The 19,785-nt window shown below is 36.4% G+C and overlaps 1 protein-coding gene and 1 pseudogene across 1 annotated transcript in view; both read right to left on the reverse strand.

The window, feature by feature from the left end:
- Nucleotides 1-4,438: 4,438 nt before the first annotated feature.
- LOC140667693 (uncharacterized) lies at nt 4,439-5,933 on the reverse strand (annotated as a pseudogene).
- Nucleotides 5,934-9,095: 3,162 nt separating this feature from the next.
- Nucleotides 9,096-19,785, reverse strand: part of LOC140667695 (estradiol 17-beta-dehydrogenase 11) — a 104,737-nt gene continuing 94,047 nt past the window's right edge. The window contains exons 7-8 of the mRNA XM_072895847.1: nt 11,056-11,172; nt 9,096-9,240 (exon numbers count right to left, since the gene is read on the reverse strand). Of these exons, the coding sequence (XP_072751948.1) occupies nt 9,096-9,240; nt 11,056-11,172 (262 nt within the window). The remainder of the gene's footprint in view (nt 9,241-11,055; nt 11,173-19,785) is intronic.

Below are 19,785 nucleotides of genomic sequence, written 5' to 3' on the forward strand. Positions count from 1 at the left end.
AGGACCTAAACACTCACATCTCCCCTTCTCATTTTAAATTAGAAGATTGGAGAACGGTGGTGCGCCTAATGCTTCCGAATACGGAAATAGCTATAATAGACATAGAAGATGCATATCTATTAGTACCAATCACGCAGATCTATTAGTACCAATTCATCCCTCCTACAGGAGGTTCCTCAGATTTCAATGGAGAGGAGTGATCTACGAATTTACAATGCTACCATTCGGACTATCCACGGCGCCCTTCATCTTTACTAAGATCTTACGCACAGTAACCTATTTCCTTCGAGAAGAAGGTTTCGAATCGGTCGTATACCTAGATGATTTCCTAATATTAGGCCCATCAAAAGCTAGCTGCCGAGCTAACGTACAGGCACACATCAACGTACTATCATCCCTAGGGTTCATAATCAATTTTGATAAGTCAGAACTCGAACCAGCGATAGAAAGAAAATATCTTAGATTTATCTTCAATTCAAAACAACAGTCCATCGCGATTCCGGGGTCACGCAGAGAAAAATTACGCAATTTAATGCTAGACTTCTCTTCAAAATCGCTTTGCACGATTTGAGAATTCGTGCGAATAATTGGTTCGCTTGTATTGATCTGTCTGGCAGTTCGCTATGATCCTCTATATATCAAAAATTTTGAGAGAGAAAAGTTTCTCGCTCTTACACAGGCAGAGGGCTCATATTCTGAGAAAATACACATCTCACCGAATCTCCGAGAAGATTTTCTGTGGTGGCTTAAAATTTTGTTTAACCTAGCCCAAGTGAACAACATCTGCACAGGAAAATATGCACTAGAAATCTTTTCAGATGCATCATTAACAGGCTGGGACACCTCTTGTGGCGCTCAACGATCGCACGGTTGGTGGTCCGAGGGGGATGAAACTCTTCACATTAACGTCTTGGAGTTTAAAGCAGCCTTCCTAGACTTAAAATGCTTTGCCACAAACCTTCGAAACTGCGAGATACTTCTCAGACTGGATAACATTACAGCCATCTCCTATATCAATTGATTCGGCTCGATTCAACACCCCCTCCTCTCCTCCATTGCCAGGACATCTGGCAATCGTGCGAAGGAAGGGACATTTTTATGTTTGCATCATACATTGCCTTGACAGAAAACACAATTGCTGACACGGAATCATGTCGCGTTTAACGCCATCACGGAAACGTTCAGACCTTTCGACATCGATCTCTTCGTCTCACTGTTTAATGCAAAATGTGAACTATACACCTCTTGGACGCCTGACCGGGCTCCTTTGTGGACGCGTTCACACTATCCTGGAAACAATTATTTTTCTACGCATTGCCACCCATCATCCTAATCCCACGCATATTACGGAAAATCATTGACGACGAGGCGGAGGGAGTTCTAGTGGTATCCTGGTGGCCATCGCAATCTTGGTTCCCACTTTTCCGTCGCCTATTATCATCAGAACCACTCCTGTTTCCCTCTTCTAAACATTTACTTTCTTCTCCCTTTCTTCTTCTTAGGAAACATTACCCAGCTTTCACGACACTTTCCCTGCGGCCGCGAGCTTATCAGGGAAGCGTTTAGAACTCGTCAGGCTCCGGAGTCCTCGCTAGACGTTTTGTTGGCTTCACTCGCCCCATCAACGACAAAGCAGTACACACGCCCATTACGAGCCTGGTGTAAAACACGCCGGATTATTCCATTTGCTCCAAAAGCGAAAGAAGTGCTCGATTTTTTAACGGAGGAATTAAGAACAGCGGGTTCCTTCTCTACGCTCAACACCTCAAGATCCGCAGTGTCGCTGATATCTCATAATGCAATAGGAGAAGACCCGTTGGTAAAACGGTTTTGCAAGGGAGCAAGCGTCCTAAGGCTTCCTCGGCCACGGTACGACCACATCTGGGATTCTGTTATTGCAAAACTCGGTTTCCTCTTTCCACATGAAGATCTATCTCTAAAAAAGATCCCCAAGAAGCTGGTCCTTCTCGCTTTCGGTTCGGGACAGCGCTGTCAGACGCTCGCAGCGATAAGAATCTCACAAATTTCAGCAAAGGAAGGTAAAATGCTAATCAGAGTCCCGGATCGATTAAAGATATCCGCTCCGGGTCGTAGTCAGCCGCTCCTCTTTTTCTCGCGCTTCACAGAACGCAGCAACCTGTGCATAGTAAGCCTAATAGAATATCTCATACAACGCACAAAAAACCTGCGACCGAGAGACTGCGACAACATTTTTATGTCATTCGAACGACCACATAGAGCAGCCAGCATCCAAACCATAAGCAGATGGATACGGGAAACGCTGACAGAATGCGGAGTACACAACTCCTTCGCCGCTCATAGCACGCGTCACGCGTCAACGTCTTTGGAAGCTAAAAAAGGAGTCTCAATAGACTTAATTAAAAGAGCAGCAGGCTGGACGAACGACTCCCAAATCTTTGCAAGATTTTACAATCGACCCATAGTCAATCCTGAAGAGTTCGCGACCGCCATCCTATCCTTGAGATATATCACTATTATGTGTTTAATTACTACCAATACTTATTTAAGTAGCTTTATTAATCAGTTATATCCCTTTATTCTATTCTTTTAGTCTCTTCACATACTATTTCTTACGTATAACTGTTGTAATACCAAAGGAAAGCACGTTTTCTGTTTACCAGTTGTCTATCAACTAGAATGTTAGGTTTAAAAAAAAACACCAGTGCTGCCAGCAAATCGCTCTCTAAACATCTACATAGTTATTCATCCGGACGAGACCCTTGGGATAATAAAGATCGAACTTCACTTGGTAAGTTCGTTTAATCTTTAGATTATTTTTGTCCTTTTTAGCATTTAAGGTAGTTGGATTATTTCACTTTTTTAAAGATAAATTAAAAAATTTTTTTTAAATGAAAGATAATATTAATTTAAACAGTCTGGTGCAGTTTTAGTAAAATTGACCGTGTAGTTTTTTAGTAACAACAATTCAAAATATGCAATTTAACACGAACGCTTATGGACGAATCCGACACTTTTTGGTAATTAAGGTTGTAGAAAAGATAAAATTCTAAAAAAAAATTGCAATAAATGCAGAAAAAAGAAAAAAATAAGGTATAATTCAAAAATTATCTACCGTTTAATTTTTTTACAATAATTAATTTTCGATGGTGACTGACACAAAATAAAATCACGCATAAATGTGGCAACGTCGCCTCGATTAGCTATAGAATAATGAGAATGACGAACGTCACATTCGCCAATGTTTATAATAAATCACGCACACTTTATCAGGTTAGGATTTAATTCATTTAAATAAACTTTTTTATTTATGTAACTAAATCAAAATTTTATTTACTTAAATAAATCGAAATTTTACTTACTTAAACTAATTATAGAGAAAAACATTAAATTTCTTTTAATAAATTTTTTTTAAATAAAATAAATTTAACAATTTTATTTTGCTGCAAGTGATTTTTGTATGGCAACTACTACTGTCTTAGCTATAATTTTCTTTGTATTTGTAACTCTTGGACAACTTCCAACATCTTCGTGCAACAAAAGCTCAATGCCTTTTTCTTTCTTTTTATTAAATGCGTACTGCAAATGATGGAGTGAAATTCCTGCTTTTGCAATTTTAGCTATCATGCTTTTACTCAAAAAATCTTGTAAACAATCCAAAGATTTTTTTCTAGCAAGCATTTTCAGATCGTACATCACAGATGTGACAGACTTACTATGAGCTCTTAACTCTGTGTCTGAAATATTAACTTTATTTACAATTCTCTGAAGAATTGTCACGTCATTGAGAACATTATGTGCTCCAATTGTTGCCTCTGGACCTAGCAAGTCACGAGCAAGATCACTTTGATTGAATTTTACTTTTTTGACTTTCCGTTCAGGTAATTTTTTTAAGTAAACGATAAGTATCAACAAAGCCACAAACAATCTCATTAAATTCAGTCCATAGGTCTGTCTTACGTATATCTCTGATTAACAAAGGTACATTGAAGCGAGAACCATTATGTGTCATAAGAATTACAGATTTTCCAAGACTGCGAAGGAATACTAGAAATTCGGTAAGGGCTCCTTGAAAAGATATTGTTTTTACCTGTTGATCTTCATAAAACATAGCATCATCGTGAAGAAATAGACGAGTAATTTCACTGACATGTCGTGGAATACCATTTACAGGTTTAATAAAAGTTTGAAACTCTTTAAGATTAATTTTAGCAGCGATTTGACAGATTTCAGCAGTTTTTAAATTCAATTTAGTTGTTTCAAGATCAAAATAAACATATTCTATATTAACTGATAATAGTGTACTAATAGAAGACTCGTTTACGAATTCTGCGATTTGATCCATTGCACATGCTGTGGAATAAGTCACTCCTTCTTTTCTTTGCAAATTAAATCTTACTTACTTGATTTAAGTCTTTTCAATTCTTTTCTTCGTTGTTTAAAATCCTGTTGTTTTTGTTTTTCTGCTCTTTTGGTTCGCATGCGATCTCTTGAAGCTCTAAGATTTTCTGTAATTTTTCCAGGAGATATCTGACATTTCTTATATAAAGTCGATATAACTTGTTCCCTTATTTTTCTGTAAAATTCCAGCATCAACTCATGAATTAGAAGCTTCAGAGTCACCATAGTAATGACTTTTAGGAGCCTTAGTAGCAATTATTTCATTAACATTTTCATTTATCTGCGTGGATCCACATGGTGTTAATTTATTAGCATTTTTCCAGAACTTTTCCAAAATTGATTCTAATGTCCTTCTCAATGAATCGCCGCTCAAAGCTTTACCACCAGATAAATATTTGTGTTTATAATTTTCTGGATTATCCTTATATGAGCACCAATCTCCACAGTTCTCATATTCATCAAAGGCATGTGCAACAATATTCTTTAAACTTCGTTTTGTTGCTGAGATGTCATTTTTATTTTTTTTAAAGCACATCCAAAGCAGTAGTTCAAATAATCAATGATAGTTCTATTGATTTTATGTGACCATAAGTATTACTTAATTGCTTTTTTGCATGATTAATGTCCAACCATTTGGCTACTGAGTGTTTACATTCTCTACGAACTGCAGCGATGGTGGAACTATCATCATCTCCAATAAGAATACCAAGGATCACATTCTATTGTTGAAATTGTTTATTTTTAGCAAGAATTTCTACTGCTATATCAGCTTCCATAGTTTTAGCACTTTTGTCCTAATTACGTTGACAATTATGATCCTCTACAGGATGATTTGATTGACAAAATCTGCAATTCTTATTTCTTGTACCACGAGCGATGCATTTACCAGTCTCTCTGCCGATTGTAGTTGCAATACCTATTTTGAATAAGCAATTTTTTTCAATAATAAAGATGAAATAATACTGGGAATTTATTAAATTAATGTTTTTTGTATTTATTTAAATTCATGATATAGACAAAAATTTTGATACACTTAATTTAATTCTTATATATTTAATTCTTATATATACATCTCTTTTTTAAAATAATTTCTTAAAGAAACTTTTAAAGAAGCTATTTTGTTATTTTACATTTTTTTATTATCATATTTTGTATTGTTTTATCTTACAGCTTAAAAAAATTTTAACTGCAATAAAATTTACCTGAGAGGCTATCGAAACCGAAACCTGCACCACGTTGTGACAAAGTCACCAGGGGCCGAGCATCCGCACCTGAAAACAATCGGCGCCACCATACGTTGCGGCATTGGAGCTTCCGGTCTCCCCACTCGACTGCCTCCCTACTCTATTCGCACCCGAGCGTGGGAGGCCGGCTGGTATAAAAGCTGGCGCAGCCAGACAGCCGGCACCTAGTCCTGTCCTGATACTGTCTCGAGAGAGTTCTCCGAGGCTCCTGGCTCCTGTGACTATTCCTGCTACACTCCGGACAACGGGCGTTCTCGTTGCCTCGGCCGGGCGTTCTCGGCCTCCGGTTCCTCTCCGGACAACGGGCATTCTCGTTGCTCCGGCCGGGCGTTTTCGGCCTCCGGTTCCTTTCCAGCTACCCTACGGACAACGGGTGTTCTCGTTGCTCAGGCCGGGCGTTCTCGGCCTCCGGTTCCTTTCACGATCAAATAAACCGTCCATTTCCGGACGACAATAATTAAACCGCCCGTCTCCGGGCGAACAACGCAGACATCCGCCCGTCTCCGGGTGACAGTAGCTAAGCCGCCCATCTCAAGGCGCACGGCGGAGCACTAGTCCGTTTCCAGGACGCTACCGACCAGCCGTCCGTCTCCAGGACGCTACCGACCGACACTCACGGGCCAAATCTCTCGGCCCTCGACGACACTCACCGTCACCCCATTCTGTATATATCATCCCAGACATTGTACATAGTCATCCACGCACACCATCATTGTATCAGTTGAACAATAAATAAGTCTAAGAACGACAATGAAGGGGCATCTCTAACCAGTGCCTAACCTTATCCCAAATCCTGGCAAAAAGAGCGACATCCGCGGCATCGGGAAAGGCGTACCGTTACAACGTTTTGGCCAAGCACCATCAAGACTCGCTTCGATTGGTACTGATTTCCCTTCTTCAATTATGAAATCCCTATTGATAATGATAAGAAATATTCGAATACAACGCAAAAAATAAGTACAAAAAACCATGAGATATTGTATGAAGGAAAATTACGGATTATTTTCCATAGTCAATTTTTTTTCTTCTTTTATTACTCTCGAACAACTTTCATCTGCAAGTTCTCCTAAGGCTTTTAACCCTATGCGCTCATAATGTTTTAATAATTTTGGCTGTACTGGTGGCACGTTTGTTTTCTATTTCATTGCATATTTTAACATACTTTATTGATTTACATTTTTCACATTGCACGTGAAAAATGCTTGCCAAACCCTCTCTCCTTTCACTCGTTACATTTCTGAATGTCAATGGAAAATAGCATTCAAAACACCACATATTTCTTACAAAGGCTGTTATACATTATGCGCGATTCTTCGATATGAATTGTTTCAGACTCGGGGATGCCTTTTTTCGTCATTTAGCAACTTCATTTAGATTTTTGTGCCAATTAATTTTTTGTTTAGTTTCAATTCTACCTTTATATCGTGGTTGTAGATACATGATGGCAGTATAGGTTATTAATAGATGACAACCCTACATAATCCGTTCGTGTTAAAGAAAATTTGCGACGTTGTCACGAGTAATAAACGAACTAATCAAGTGAGAGTATATATCAATTAATAATTTTAAAAAAATGATAAAATTGAGAAATTCAATTTTTCATGATTATTAAAATTAAATTAAGAAATTTTTAATTATAAATAGTAATATTTTTCTTAATTAATTTTTACACATTCAACGACTAGAATGGCGAAACGACCCAACTACCTTAAATTGATACGATTACAGTTTTCTTATTTTATAAAAAACCTGTGATCGTGTTTATTTAAGAGCTAAAATAAATAGAAATAATAATAGAAATTTATTCAAAATTTGCAAAAGTATAGTTTAAATATAGAGGAAATATTTGATCATAATTTTGGTCAAGTACTGACTAGTTCAAAAGATATTGAATATAATTTTCTCAATTTCGTTCTATTATCCGAGATGACATATTATTTATTGTGAAAACGTGGCAACATAGCATTCAGTTGAGCCTTCTTTTGACATTTTAAATAACCTATCTTTTCTAGGCACCTCCGTACAGTTAGCCAAACCACTTTGATTTTTTTATAATTAAAATTAACTAATCGCTTGGTAATCATTTGGTGATGATTGGTCGTCCAATTAAAACGTTTGGTCGTTCATCGTTTTTTTTAAATTAAATTTTTAAAACGTTTGGTGCTTAATTATTAAATTATCACGATTCTAAATTCTTTTAAGGCTGATTTACACTTTGGCAGAAAAGCAGAAAACAGACAAGCAAACCCCAAACAAAACTCGCGTTGTTAGTAAGTTTACTAGATAATAAACTTGGTATTAATAAACTTACCACCAATGCGAGTTTTGATTGGCTTTTGCTTTCTTGCTTTTTTGCCAAAGTGTAAATCAGCCTTAAAAGAATTTAGAATCGTGATAATCTAATAATTAAGCACCAAACGTTTTAATTGGACTACCAATCACTACCAAACGATTTTTTATCATGTAAGACTAATTAGAACAAATTTGCTTAATAAATAATATATTCGTCCGGCTAATTTTACAGTCATCGTCGTCATTTTACCGCACATGATTTTTTTCATTTTTCGGATAAACTATGGACCACCAAACGTTGTAAAGATTTTATTCATGACCACCTAACGATTCTGCATCGAATAAGCTCTTGTTTAACTCGATTGGACGAAAAAATAAAAATGTTCGGTTAACTTTACTTCGAAATTTTAATTATTTAATTAAAAAAAAACGATGAACGACCAAACGATTACCAAGCGATTAGTTAATTTTAATTATAAAAAAATCAAAGTGGTTCAGCTAACTGTACGGAGGTCGACTAGGCCTCATATGTCAATTTGCAATTTGACCAACTTATGAAAAATTACCATGTTGCCACATTTCTTTCTTCTCGGAGAAATGACAAATTATTAAATTTATCAAAGAAATAGTTAAAAATCTTCTATATTTTGTCATTATTCACTATTATATTATAATTTTTATTTTGACATTTTAAATTACTCTGTACGAGTAAATTCTTTTATTTTTATAATTCAAATTTTGTGCTGTAATGTTGAAATCGAGGTACCTATCGTCAATGATAAAAGTTTCTCATTATAATTTAAGAAACACGATAATTCTCTGAAAAATAGTAACAGAAGTTTGAAAATACATTTCTACACTCTAGCTATGAATAGATAGTAAGATTTTATGCAATCTTTATAATAATCGTATATTAAGATATATGAGAAAAGTATATATTCGTCAATTTCGACTATTTTTTCGCTCCGATTGTAAGTGCTAAACATCCTTAAGCTAAGGACTAAATTATTTTTATGATTTACTGTAAATTGTTAACCATTTTCACTTTAAATAAAATTTGTTAAATAAAACATATGTAAATACATAACATAGGAGGGCTAAAAATATACATATATTTCAGTGTTTATATGATTGATAAAAGTATATTTTAAAAACAATCTATTTTAGTTGTGTATAACTTTATTTGTATACATGTTTATTATTGGTTGTTTTATCACTATTATTTGTTGTGCTCTTTAATTCACGACCTTTGAATGTCATCATAATTTGTGGTCCTTTCAAAATGTGATACATTAACGCCCAGCTCATTTTAATTGGGAATAAACTGAAATATTCAAATTTTTATGTGTTAAGGTTTTTTATACAGGATATATTTGATAAAAAGTTCACATTTTTTTCGAAAACGATTTGAGCCATCCATTATCAAAATTGTAGAATAAATAGGGAGGACGTAAGATGCTATGATTTAACTTTGTTTGTGCTTGCAAGGTCATGATCTTGACAACATATCTCAAGGTCAACGCGATCGGAGCTGGCTCCGTTATTCTAAATATGAAAGTCAATATTCTGTGTAACAAGTTTTATTAAGGGTATGATGGCCAAAAATTTAATAGTTTATGAGATATTTTATACTTTGGTAAATATTTAGAATAACGGAGCTAGCTCCGATCGCATTGACCTTGAGATATGTTGTCAAGGTCATGACCCTGAGTAACATCCAAAAGGTTTTAGTCGTCGCTCGTTGTTTATTCAAAAATTATTAACAAAAAAAGTTTAGAAAATATAGCAGTTATTTTGAATCATTTAAATCATTTGAATCATTTAAAGCAGTGAATCGTTAATATATATAATAGTTTTTTATTAAAAATTCAAAATATTTTCTACTTTAATCACAAACAGTTAAATATAATTTATTCTCTGCTTTAACGAAACCATTTCACATATTATGGATGTATTTCTCCAAAAGATGAAACAATATTTTCATAATATATGCACGTACGCACGCACGTACGCACACACATGTAGGGGGGGTGCAAGGGGGCCTTCGGTCCCCCTACCGCACTCACCCCGTCCACCTCGTTTCGCATGTATGTACGTTGCAAGACAAAGCAAAGTTCACATGGGTTTGCAACTTTCCACGCAAAGCGAGGTTGTCGAGGTGGGTGCGGGAGGGGGGCCAAAGGCTCCCCCCTTTGCATCCCCCGTGTGTGTGTGATGGTAGAAGAAATGAAAACAGAAAGCAAAGGACAACACATATTGCCCTGTGTTTTGGATGCGTATACATGCGGACACATATATATCCATGCATATTTGAAATATATGAAATATTGATACCTCTGCATTGTGACATCGTGCAATGATAGTTAACAAATGCGTTTACTGTAAAGTTATTATACATTGTAAAATGTTACTTTACTTTCAAGAAGAACGAAAAATTACATCACATTTTTCAAACTTTTTTGTCAATAACTTTTTAATAAACAACGAGCGATGGCTAAAACCTTTTGAATGTTACACAGGGTCATGGTCTTGACAACATACTCGTATGTCAAGGTCAATGCGATCGGAGCTGGCTCCGTTATTTTAAATATTACCATATTATTTTACGATTACTCGGTTTCTCGAAATTGACTTTGTTAAAAGGATCACAAAAATAATCTATTAGTACGGAATAAGGGTTGTTAATTATATATGATTTTTTCTTGCAAAATACATCCAAATAAATAAATTTTTTGAATGTGATTCTATTTGATAATATCGATTAGTAAAATACGTCAAAACCTTTTTTTGTTCTATATTAATAATTTATGTAATAATAAATGATTTATGTAAAACTGTCATCTGTATTTGTCCTCTATATTCTCAGCAAAAATAGACTTTACAACGATTGATTTTAGTTAATCAAATTTTAATTTATAACTATTTATTAATTTATAAATTAAAAAGAAAGTTTTATTATACTAATTTGTATTATCGAACACCTTGAACACGAGTGCATTAAATAAACTTGTTTATTTTGATGTATTTTGTAACAAAAAAAACTCATTTTTTGCTTTTGATGTTATAACTCTGTATGAAATTAATTGCGACAATTCTTAAAGATTGTTTTATGTATAGTGCATATTTATATTAAACTTACCATTTAAGTGGCAATAAATATTTTATGATGTTGGGTAATACTATCAACATCTCATTTGTTAATATACCCGCGATCACTCGTTCAGCAACATATTCTGGTTCAAGCATCGGCATCAACCTATTTTGTGTGAATTATTTGTAAATTTTTATAAAAATTTTTATATAAAAGCATCTTTTTACATCATGTATGTATTGATCTTTAATAAAAAATATTAAAAGTCTCGATACATACACGATGTAAAAAACAAGATGTTTCATTGCATTAGTGAACTATCCTATACTAGAATGGCTAGTATCGTGTTGAGAAAACGTGTATGGTGGAGATAAAGGATAGAGAGATAAAGTACTATTTTTTTCTGTCTAATAAATTCTGATTGATCAACGATGACAAATAATCTTTTCTGCAATAAATAGTATAACAGTAAAAAAAATACAGATAGTATATTCGTTGTTCTTACTCTGTCATTTGACTAGCCATTCCAGAATAGACTTCACTGCATTGTGTATACTGGCAGTTTTGGGGCAAATCTCTGATCAACCACTTGCGTAATTGCTTTTCAATTCGCTTGTGACACTTTGAGTCAAATTTGTGATTGGTTAACTACTGTAGCTCTTCAGAATTGATACACTTTATCTTTGGTAATTATAAAGGGAGCTTTTCAGCAGTAACACATTTAACACAATTTAACACAGTGTCGGGCGCAGTGTTTTCCAATAACAACACGGCTATACGACACAAAAAATAAGTGAGTTTAGTGTCGAGAGGCTCAGTGTTGCTATATTTTAAACATGAATTATTATTTTTATAAAAGAGGAGGGTCAATAAGGCCCGATTTTGGCCCACTCACGATTTCGTTGTAAATCATCAGAACTACTTCTTAATGCATAAGAAACTAAATTTAGTTGATTTTAGCCTAACGGACATGTTCAACGTACTCGTTATCTTGTTTAAAGACAGAAATTTGTATTTATGGATATTGTATTTAATATTACACAACTCGCCTGAAAATCATAAATATTATATTGGACATCATTAATACCATAAATTAAAATTATTTTTCCCTTTCTAAAAAGTGTGTGAAACCTCGAACTCGAATATATCGAAGTATTGAGGCCTCTTTTCTGCGATGCTGATTGGATATCTCGTTTGTGTGCGCTACTGCGACTTGTTTCATTCGTGTCGCTTACAGCTGTCAAATTATGTTATGCGAATTTTGATAGTTGTATAATAGTTTGTGTGATAATAAAAGAGACGAAGAATAGGAAAGGAAAAGAGGAAGAGATAAGGAATAGAGATAAAGCGGAATAGGTATGTATTTAACTATATTTGTGTGTATTTGATTGAAGGAGATTCAGAGAGAGCGATATTTATATATATACAGGGTGTCCCATTTTAACTTGGACAGTAAAATATCTCGAAAACTGAGCCCAGCAGACAAAAATGTTTCAGACAAAAGTTGTATGGTTTCGAGGGAGACGTAAGATGGTACCATTGGTTTGACCTTGAAGAGTAATTTGAAGGTCATGTGAAGGTCACGTCGATTTTTTTAAATGGAACATCCTATATATTATTACATATTCTTGTAGCTTATTTCGAGATCTTTACAAAACACTATAATCAAATGTTTTATCGTGAAGTACTTTTCGAGTTATATAAAGTTTCAAAGTTGCAATATTTTGACATAAAATGCAAGATATCTCGTAAAATATTCATTTTTCGATTATGTTAGCCTAATACTTTTATGCACAGAATAATGAGACAAATCAACTAGTGTAATTAAAACACATAGTTATCTTTAAGAAAAAATCTGAATTTGCAACTAGCAGTTACACATTTTAATCGCAACCTACAGCTCATAATGTAACGTATACAACTTTCTGCACTTTTTGCCCCATGCTTCTGTGGATTCGCGGGTACAAATATCAGTACATGTGTGAGTCGTCATGTGCATCATATGGCTGTAGGTAATTGTACAATGTAAGTGTAAATGAGTGTATACATGCATGGCACTTACTTTTGAATCCCCATTCTCGGCGTTACCCGGGATCAACGACGTGGACGTGATGGGGATCTGATCCCCTTGTGTGTGTATGTGTGTGCGCACGCACGCACGCATGTATACACTATTTACACTTACATTGTACAATTACCTACAGCCATATGATGCACATGACGACTCACACATGTACTGATATTTGTACCCGCGAATCCACAGAAGCATGGAGCAAAAAGTGCAGAAAGTTGTATACGTTACATTATGAGCTGTAGGTGCGATTAAGAATACGTTTACCATATGCATATTCTATTTAAAATTGTCTTCCAAACTTTACAGCTGAATATCTCTATCAAAAATGGTCGAATCTTAAAAAACCAAAGTGGATTTAAAAGAGTACATTTCCAACTTTTATTCTTAAGCTGGGGCAACCGAGAGATTGATTTTCAGAGTATGTGCAGTCATCTTTATGTGTATTGTCGACGTACTGAAATTTTAGACCTGCATTCAAAGTGCAAAACGGCATACAAAATGAAATCAAATCTAAAATTTAATTTCACGACTTCAAAGCTGATACTTTAAGCTTCAAAATGCTTTTTTTTCATTCTCGTACGATGATCCGTTCGCCTAAAACGGTCTGTTAAAGTTTGAGAAACGCTTTTGTATTCAAAGTGCAATAACTCGGCAAGGAAAAATCGTACAACAAAAAGTGGAAAATGAAATTAAAGCTTAAAAGAACAACTTTTCACTTGCACTTAGTTTGATAAGCCAGAAAAAATTATCCCACTTGGCGCGATGCGTTAAAGTTGAAATTTTTATTTCCATATTTGCTCGATTCCGCTTCAAAGTCACATAACATCAAAATTAATAAAGATATCGTCATCAACTGAAAGGCAGCTTAAAGTAGACATTTCAAACTTTAATTTGCTTTTTTCTTCCTTTCTGTAAGACAGTTCCTCGCAAAGTTACAGCACTTCAAAGTTTGACAATTTTTTTGTGAAAAAACTGTTGTCTCCTTAATTCTTTTGAGGAGTGTATATATATATATACAAGGTGTCCCATAAAGATTGAATCAACGTTCGTGAGCACGTAGAGCGCATTAAACTGAACAGAAAAGTCCTGTACCATTTTGCGATTTTCGGATTAATTATTGAGAAATTAATTTCAAAGATCGGCAAATCCGGCGCGAATATCAGCCCGCTGCAAAAAAGATGGCGAGAAGGACGGCCTTAAGGACGGTTGCTAAGCGCGCGCAGCGTAAATAGGCGCCATTGCCTCGCGGTTACCAGGGGCATAGACGAGAAGCGTTGATAAGAACAATAGATTAGCGATTATTATTTATATATATATATATATAGAGAGAGAGAGAGAGATATAACATATATATATATATATATATATATATATATATAAAATAATAATCGCTAATCTATTGTTCTTATCAACGCTTCTCGTTTATACCCCTGGTAACCGCGAGGCAATGGCGCCTATTTACGCTGCGCGCGCTTAGCAACCGTCCTTAAGGCCGTCCTTCTCGCCATCTTTTTTCCAGCGGGCTGATATTCGCGCCGGATTTGCCGATCTTTGAAATTAATTTCTCAATAATTATTCCGAAAATCGCAAAATGGTACAGGACTTTTCTGTTGTACGATTTTTCCTTGCCGAGTTATTGCACTTTGAATACAAAAGCGTTTCTCAAACTTTAACAGACCGTATTAGGCGAACGGATCATCGTACGAGAATGAAAAAAAAGCATTTTGAAGCTTAAAGTATCAGCTTTGAAGTCATGAAATTAAATTTTAGATTTGATTTCATTTTGTATGCCGTTTTGCACTTTGAATTCAGGTCTAAAAATATATATATATATAGAGTGCGTGCGTGCGTGCGTGCGTATGTGTGTGTGTGTGTGTGTGTATGTGCGTGTGTGATTGAGAGAGGGCGAGATAGGTATATATAAATTCAATTTTACAGCGTGACCATACAGGGTGTCTCTAATTTAAGTGGATCCCCTACTGTGACGGTCCGAAAAAACAGCTAATTTTTAGATGCGGATCATAAAAAAACTAGTAGTAGTAGTTTATTCGATCAATCCCCTTAAGGTTACAATCATTTTACATATACAAACTTCCAACTTTATTAATAAATTACCTTCCCGGGGGCCCCCCTCTCTCCACTCATCTTCTTCCTCTTCCATCCTTTTCCACCAGTCGTTGCTCCCTTCCTCTTCTCCTCTCTTTGCAACTCTCTCTCTCTCCCTTCTCTTGTCCTCTGTCTTCTTTTCCCTCCACTCTGTTCCCTTTCCCCCTCCCTTTCCCTTCTCCTCCGTCCCTCTTCTTGCTAGTTCTAATCTCCCTTTCAGTCCACTCATTCCCATCTTTCTACATGGCTTCCCTCAGCTGCCTCGTCTCCCGGGGTTCACACAAACATACATATCCCCCTGCATTCTCCCTACTCCTCGAACTGTCACTCCTGCACGCATACAGATATATGTTTAACATCTCCCCACACGTTCCTGGCCTTGAGCGACTTCACATTTTAAAAACTCCTCTCCCTACTCCACGTTCCTGTTCCTCTCGCTCTTCCGGCCCTCTCTCCTCCCCCTCCCTCTATATTACCCGTTTCTTTACCAGAAAAAACCTCTCTCTCATATCCCATCCTCCTCCTCTCTCTCCCTCTCTCTCTTACCCTCTCTCACTCCTTTTTCTCTCTCTCCTTCTTTCTCTCTCACTCTCTCTCCCTCTTGCCCTAGCTCATCCACACGTTCACCTATCTTGCCCATTATAAACAATAATTATGCCTCTTTCCTGTCCATGCCTGGCTCTTTTTTGACCTTACATATTGATCCCCTCTCCCTCCCTCTGGCCCATTCTTTCTCTCTCGTCTCTCTATCTCTTTCCTTCTTCCCTCCCTCCCTTTCTCCTGCTTCTCCTTTTCTTTCTTCTTTTCTTTTTCCTCTTTTTTCTTCCGCTTTCTCCGTCTCTGCATCTTTGGTCTTCTATCCTTTTCTTCCTTTCTTTCCGATTTCCCCCTTTTCGCTCTTCCCTCTTACCTCCCCCCTTTTCCTTCCCCCTTATCTTTTCTCTTCTATCTCCCATCTCTTTCCTTCTTCCATCCATCTCCATAATTTCCCCTCTACCCTCCTTTCTCTATTCGTCACCACCACGCTCATTCCTCTTGCCCTCTCCCTCCTCGCTGCTTCCATGATCCTCCATCTCGTTCTTCTTTCCTCTATGGTCAAATCCTCGTCTACTCCATCTTTTCTTTTCTCCCCCCTCACACTCCAAAACCTCCTCCTTATCTTCCCTCTCTTTCATCTCTACCAGTAAGTTTCATGCTTCATCCTCCCTTTTTCTTTCTTCCACTTTCTTTATCCTAGCCTCCCTGTCTAACATTCTTCATATGATACCCTCCACCAAGCTCTTCCTCTCTTCCTGATCTTCTCCTTCTATTCCTCTCCATATCACATTCCTCTCTCTTCTTTTTCTCCTCTCCTCCTCTTGCCTCCTTTCTTTTTCCCTTCTCTCTCACTCTCTCCTTTCTCTTTCTCTTCTTACTCTCTCAGCTCTCTCCTCCATCTTCCTCCCCGCCCTCTCTTCTCTCTCTCTTCTTTCTCTCCTCTCCCCACTCATCCTCTTCTTCCTCGTCCATTCTTTTCCACCAGTCGTTGCTCCCTTCCTCCTCTCCTCTTCCTCTCCTCTCCTCGCAACTCTCTCTCCCTTCTCTTGTCCTCCGTCTTCTTCTCCTTCCCCATTCTTTCCCTCCACTCTGTTCCCTCTTTCCCTTCCCTTCTCCTCCGTTCCTCTTCTTGCCAGTTCTAATCTCCCTTTCAGTCCACTCATTCTCATCTTTCTGCTCTCCACTTTTTCTCCCTCGTCCTTCTTCCTCTCTCCTCTCCTCTTCTCTCTCCCTTCCTCCTTCCTTTTCTCTTATACATTTAACCGTTTCTTCTCCCTTCCTTCCTCTTCTTCCTTCTTCCTTGCCTCTATTTCGCCCTTTCTTACCTCCCCTCTCTCTTTCTTGCTCGTTTCTCTTCTCTCCCCCTCCTGCACTCTCTCCTTTCTTCCATCTGCTTTCCCTACCTCTCTCTCTCCTGCTTTCTCTTTCTTCTTCTCTTTTCTCTCCTCCTTATTCTATTCCTTTTTCTGCCCCCCCTTGCTTCTTCTCTCTTCCTCCTTTTTTCTGCATTGTCTCCCTTCCTCTCCTCTTGCACTGTGCCCTCTTCTCCTTGTCCTCTCTCATTAGTTCTAACTCAGTACACATACTGTTCATCACTTCTAACATCTCCCCCAAACACTCTCTTATCTTCTTCACCTCACTCTTCAAATGCCTCAGTTCCTCCATCTCTCCTTATTCTCTACTTCCTCTTTTCCTCTGTTTTTCGTTCTCTCCTTTCACCTGTCTTCCACTTAAGTCTCCTTTCGCTTCGCCTTACCACTTTCCTCTTATACTATCGTTCCTCCTAACCTTTCTACCATGTCTGTCACTCCCTATCGATTCGTCATATCGACATTCTCCATTATTGCTATCGATTTGACATCCTTCCGTCTTCGGCGATATCTCCTTTTGCATATTCTTACCGCCATCTAGGGCTGACTCCCCACACTCCTTCCTCTCTGTCGCCCGCTCCAACTCCCAATATCGATCTATTGATCACGTTCCACTGCCTTTTCTCTTCCCCTTTCTTCTCCTCTCCCTTACTTGTATCTCCTCGCACCTTCTTTCACCTTTGAATTTTCACCCTTTCCTCGCCATCTCCTCAGTCTCACCATCTTCTCTTCCACTTTCGTTACTCCGCTTCCTGCCTTTACATCTCTTTCCTCCTTTTCACCTCATTTCCTTGTCCTTCTTCAGTCATTAAATCTGCCATGTCACCTTCTTCTTTCTTCCCACCCGGATTTCAGTTCTTTGTATTCCTCTTCCTTACTTCACCCTCTTCCTTCTCTCCATCCTCCCGCCTTTTACTGTTCCTCCACTTTAACCTCCACCCACACTCTCCACTCCAAACCTCCCTTTTCCTCTCAAAAAACTCCACATCTCCTCTCTCACCAAAACTGTCAACCTTCTCCACCCGCCATTTTTTCCCCCTCTCCATAAAAAAACTAAGCAACATATTAAGTTGCAGTTTTGTATTTCGTTTTAGAACATTACAAACTATGAAAACCAATTGTAATAATTAAGAAAAAGATTGTTATAAATGTCTTAAAACAACTTCAAACTGATGGGCTCTTTTTACTAAAGGCCAAACGGTGTACCTGATAACTCAATTTTGGATTATCTGAAACCTAAAATCCAAATTGTTTTATTAATTATACTTCAATTGTTAAGCATTAACGGAGCCATTTTTTTAATTTTTTAAAAATTGATTGAATAACAAAGATTTGAAAAAAAATGCCGATTTTCGCGAAAAGTTTTGTCACTAATTTGTTTATAACTTTCGTAAAAAAAAATTTTAACAAAATCGTTTGTTAATGCTTAAAGAATATAATAACAAAGATGTGTGCAAAATCAGATTGCAATCGGATCAATAGAGATTGAGAAATCGTGTACACCGTTTAGAAAAATGTTTTGAGAAAAATGTTTTAAGACATTCATAAAAATCCTTTTCTTAATTATTACAATTGTTTTTTATAGTTTGTAATGTTCTAAAACGAAATATAAAACTGCAATTTAATACGTTGCTTAGTTTTTTTATGATCCGCATCTAAAAATTAGCTGTTTTTTCGGACCGTCACAGTAGGGGGTCCCCTTAAATGGCAAAACTTTAGGAGCGTGTAGGGGACCGAGAAACTAAGACAAAAAGTCTTTTGTAGATTTGCTCGTTTTTGCTCCATTTTGAAGAAAATCACAAAGATTCAATCTCTTATTGTCAATTGCTCTTTTGAGTTAATTGACACCGAATAAACTTTCTGCTTCAAGATTCTTTACATATGTAAACACTTGATGTTATCCTTTACATTCTTTTGTTTGTTTACATTATTGCTTTCTTCTACGAGTCCTTAAGCAGTCTTTAATCAGTTGTACCAGAACAATGTCTAGCTGCAATTAATGCAGTTAGAGCTAGATATAATGTTTGTATTGCTGCAAGAGGGCAGCATTTTGAATAATATCTGCATTAAATAGATGATAATATGAATAAAATGTAAATAAAAAAGTAAAAAAACGAAAACTTATTTTGTTTCTTTTTTGCGATTTGTAATGTAATGTAATGTTCTAGTATACATAAAATTGATAATGTCAGTGAAATACGTCAGACAATGCACACGTCTGGCTGCAAAACTGCAAAAAATGAGAATAAAACAAATAGAGCAAGAGACGATGGGAAAGATGGGAGGGGAAGAAGGGCCATTATATTTTTTTTTCTTAGAGCCTGATTTAATTATAATACATAATATCCTACATTATCAAAGTAAAATTTTTTTGCACCTCATAGATACGATATAATGAAAAGTACTCATTTTTCACAGGTTTGCGGCCAGACATGTGTGCATTGTCTGATGTATTTTACTGACATTATCAATTTTACGTATAAAAATAATTTTAAAAAATACCACCATTAGACGTATACAGATTTCAGTTGTGGAAGAATTAAATACTTTTCTGATACTGTTATGTTGTTACATCTTGTTTTGAATCTTCATGCTAGAAATAATACCTTAAAATTACAATCATTAATGCACTATCAATTCTCGTCGCTTAGGTTTCAAAATTTATTTAAATGTGCGTGGTTGCAAAGTGGA

This window comes from Anoplolepis gracilipes, chromosome 7 (assembly GCF_047496725.1).
Source record: "Anoplolepis gracilipes chromosome 7, ASM4749672v1, whole genome shotgun sequence".
In the NCBI taxonomy this organism is placed as follows: Eukaryota; Metazoa; Arthropoda; class Insecta; order Hymenoptera; family Formicidae; genus Anoplolepis; species Anoplolepis gracilipes.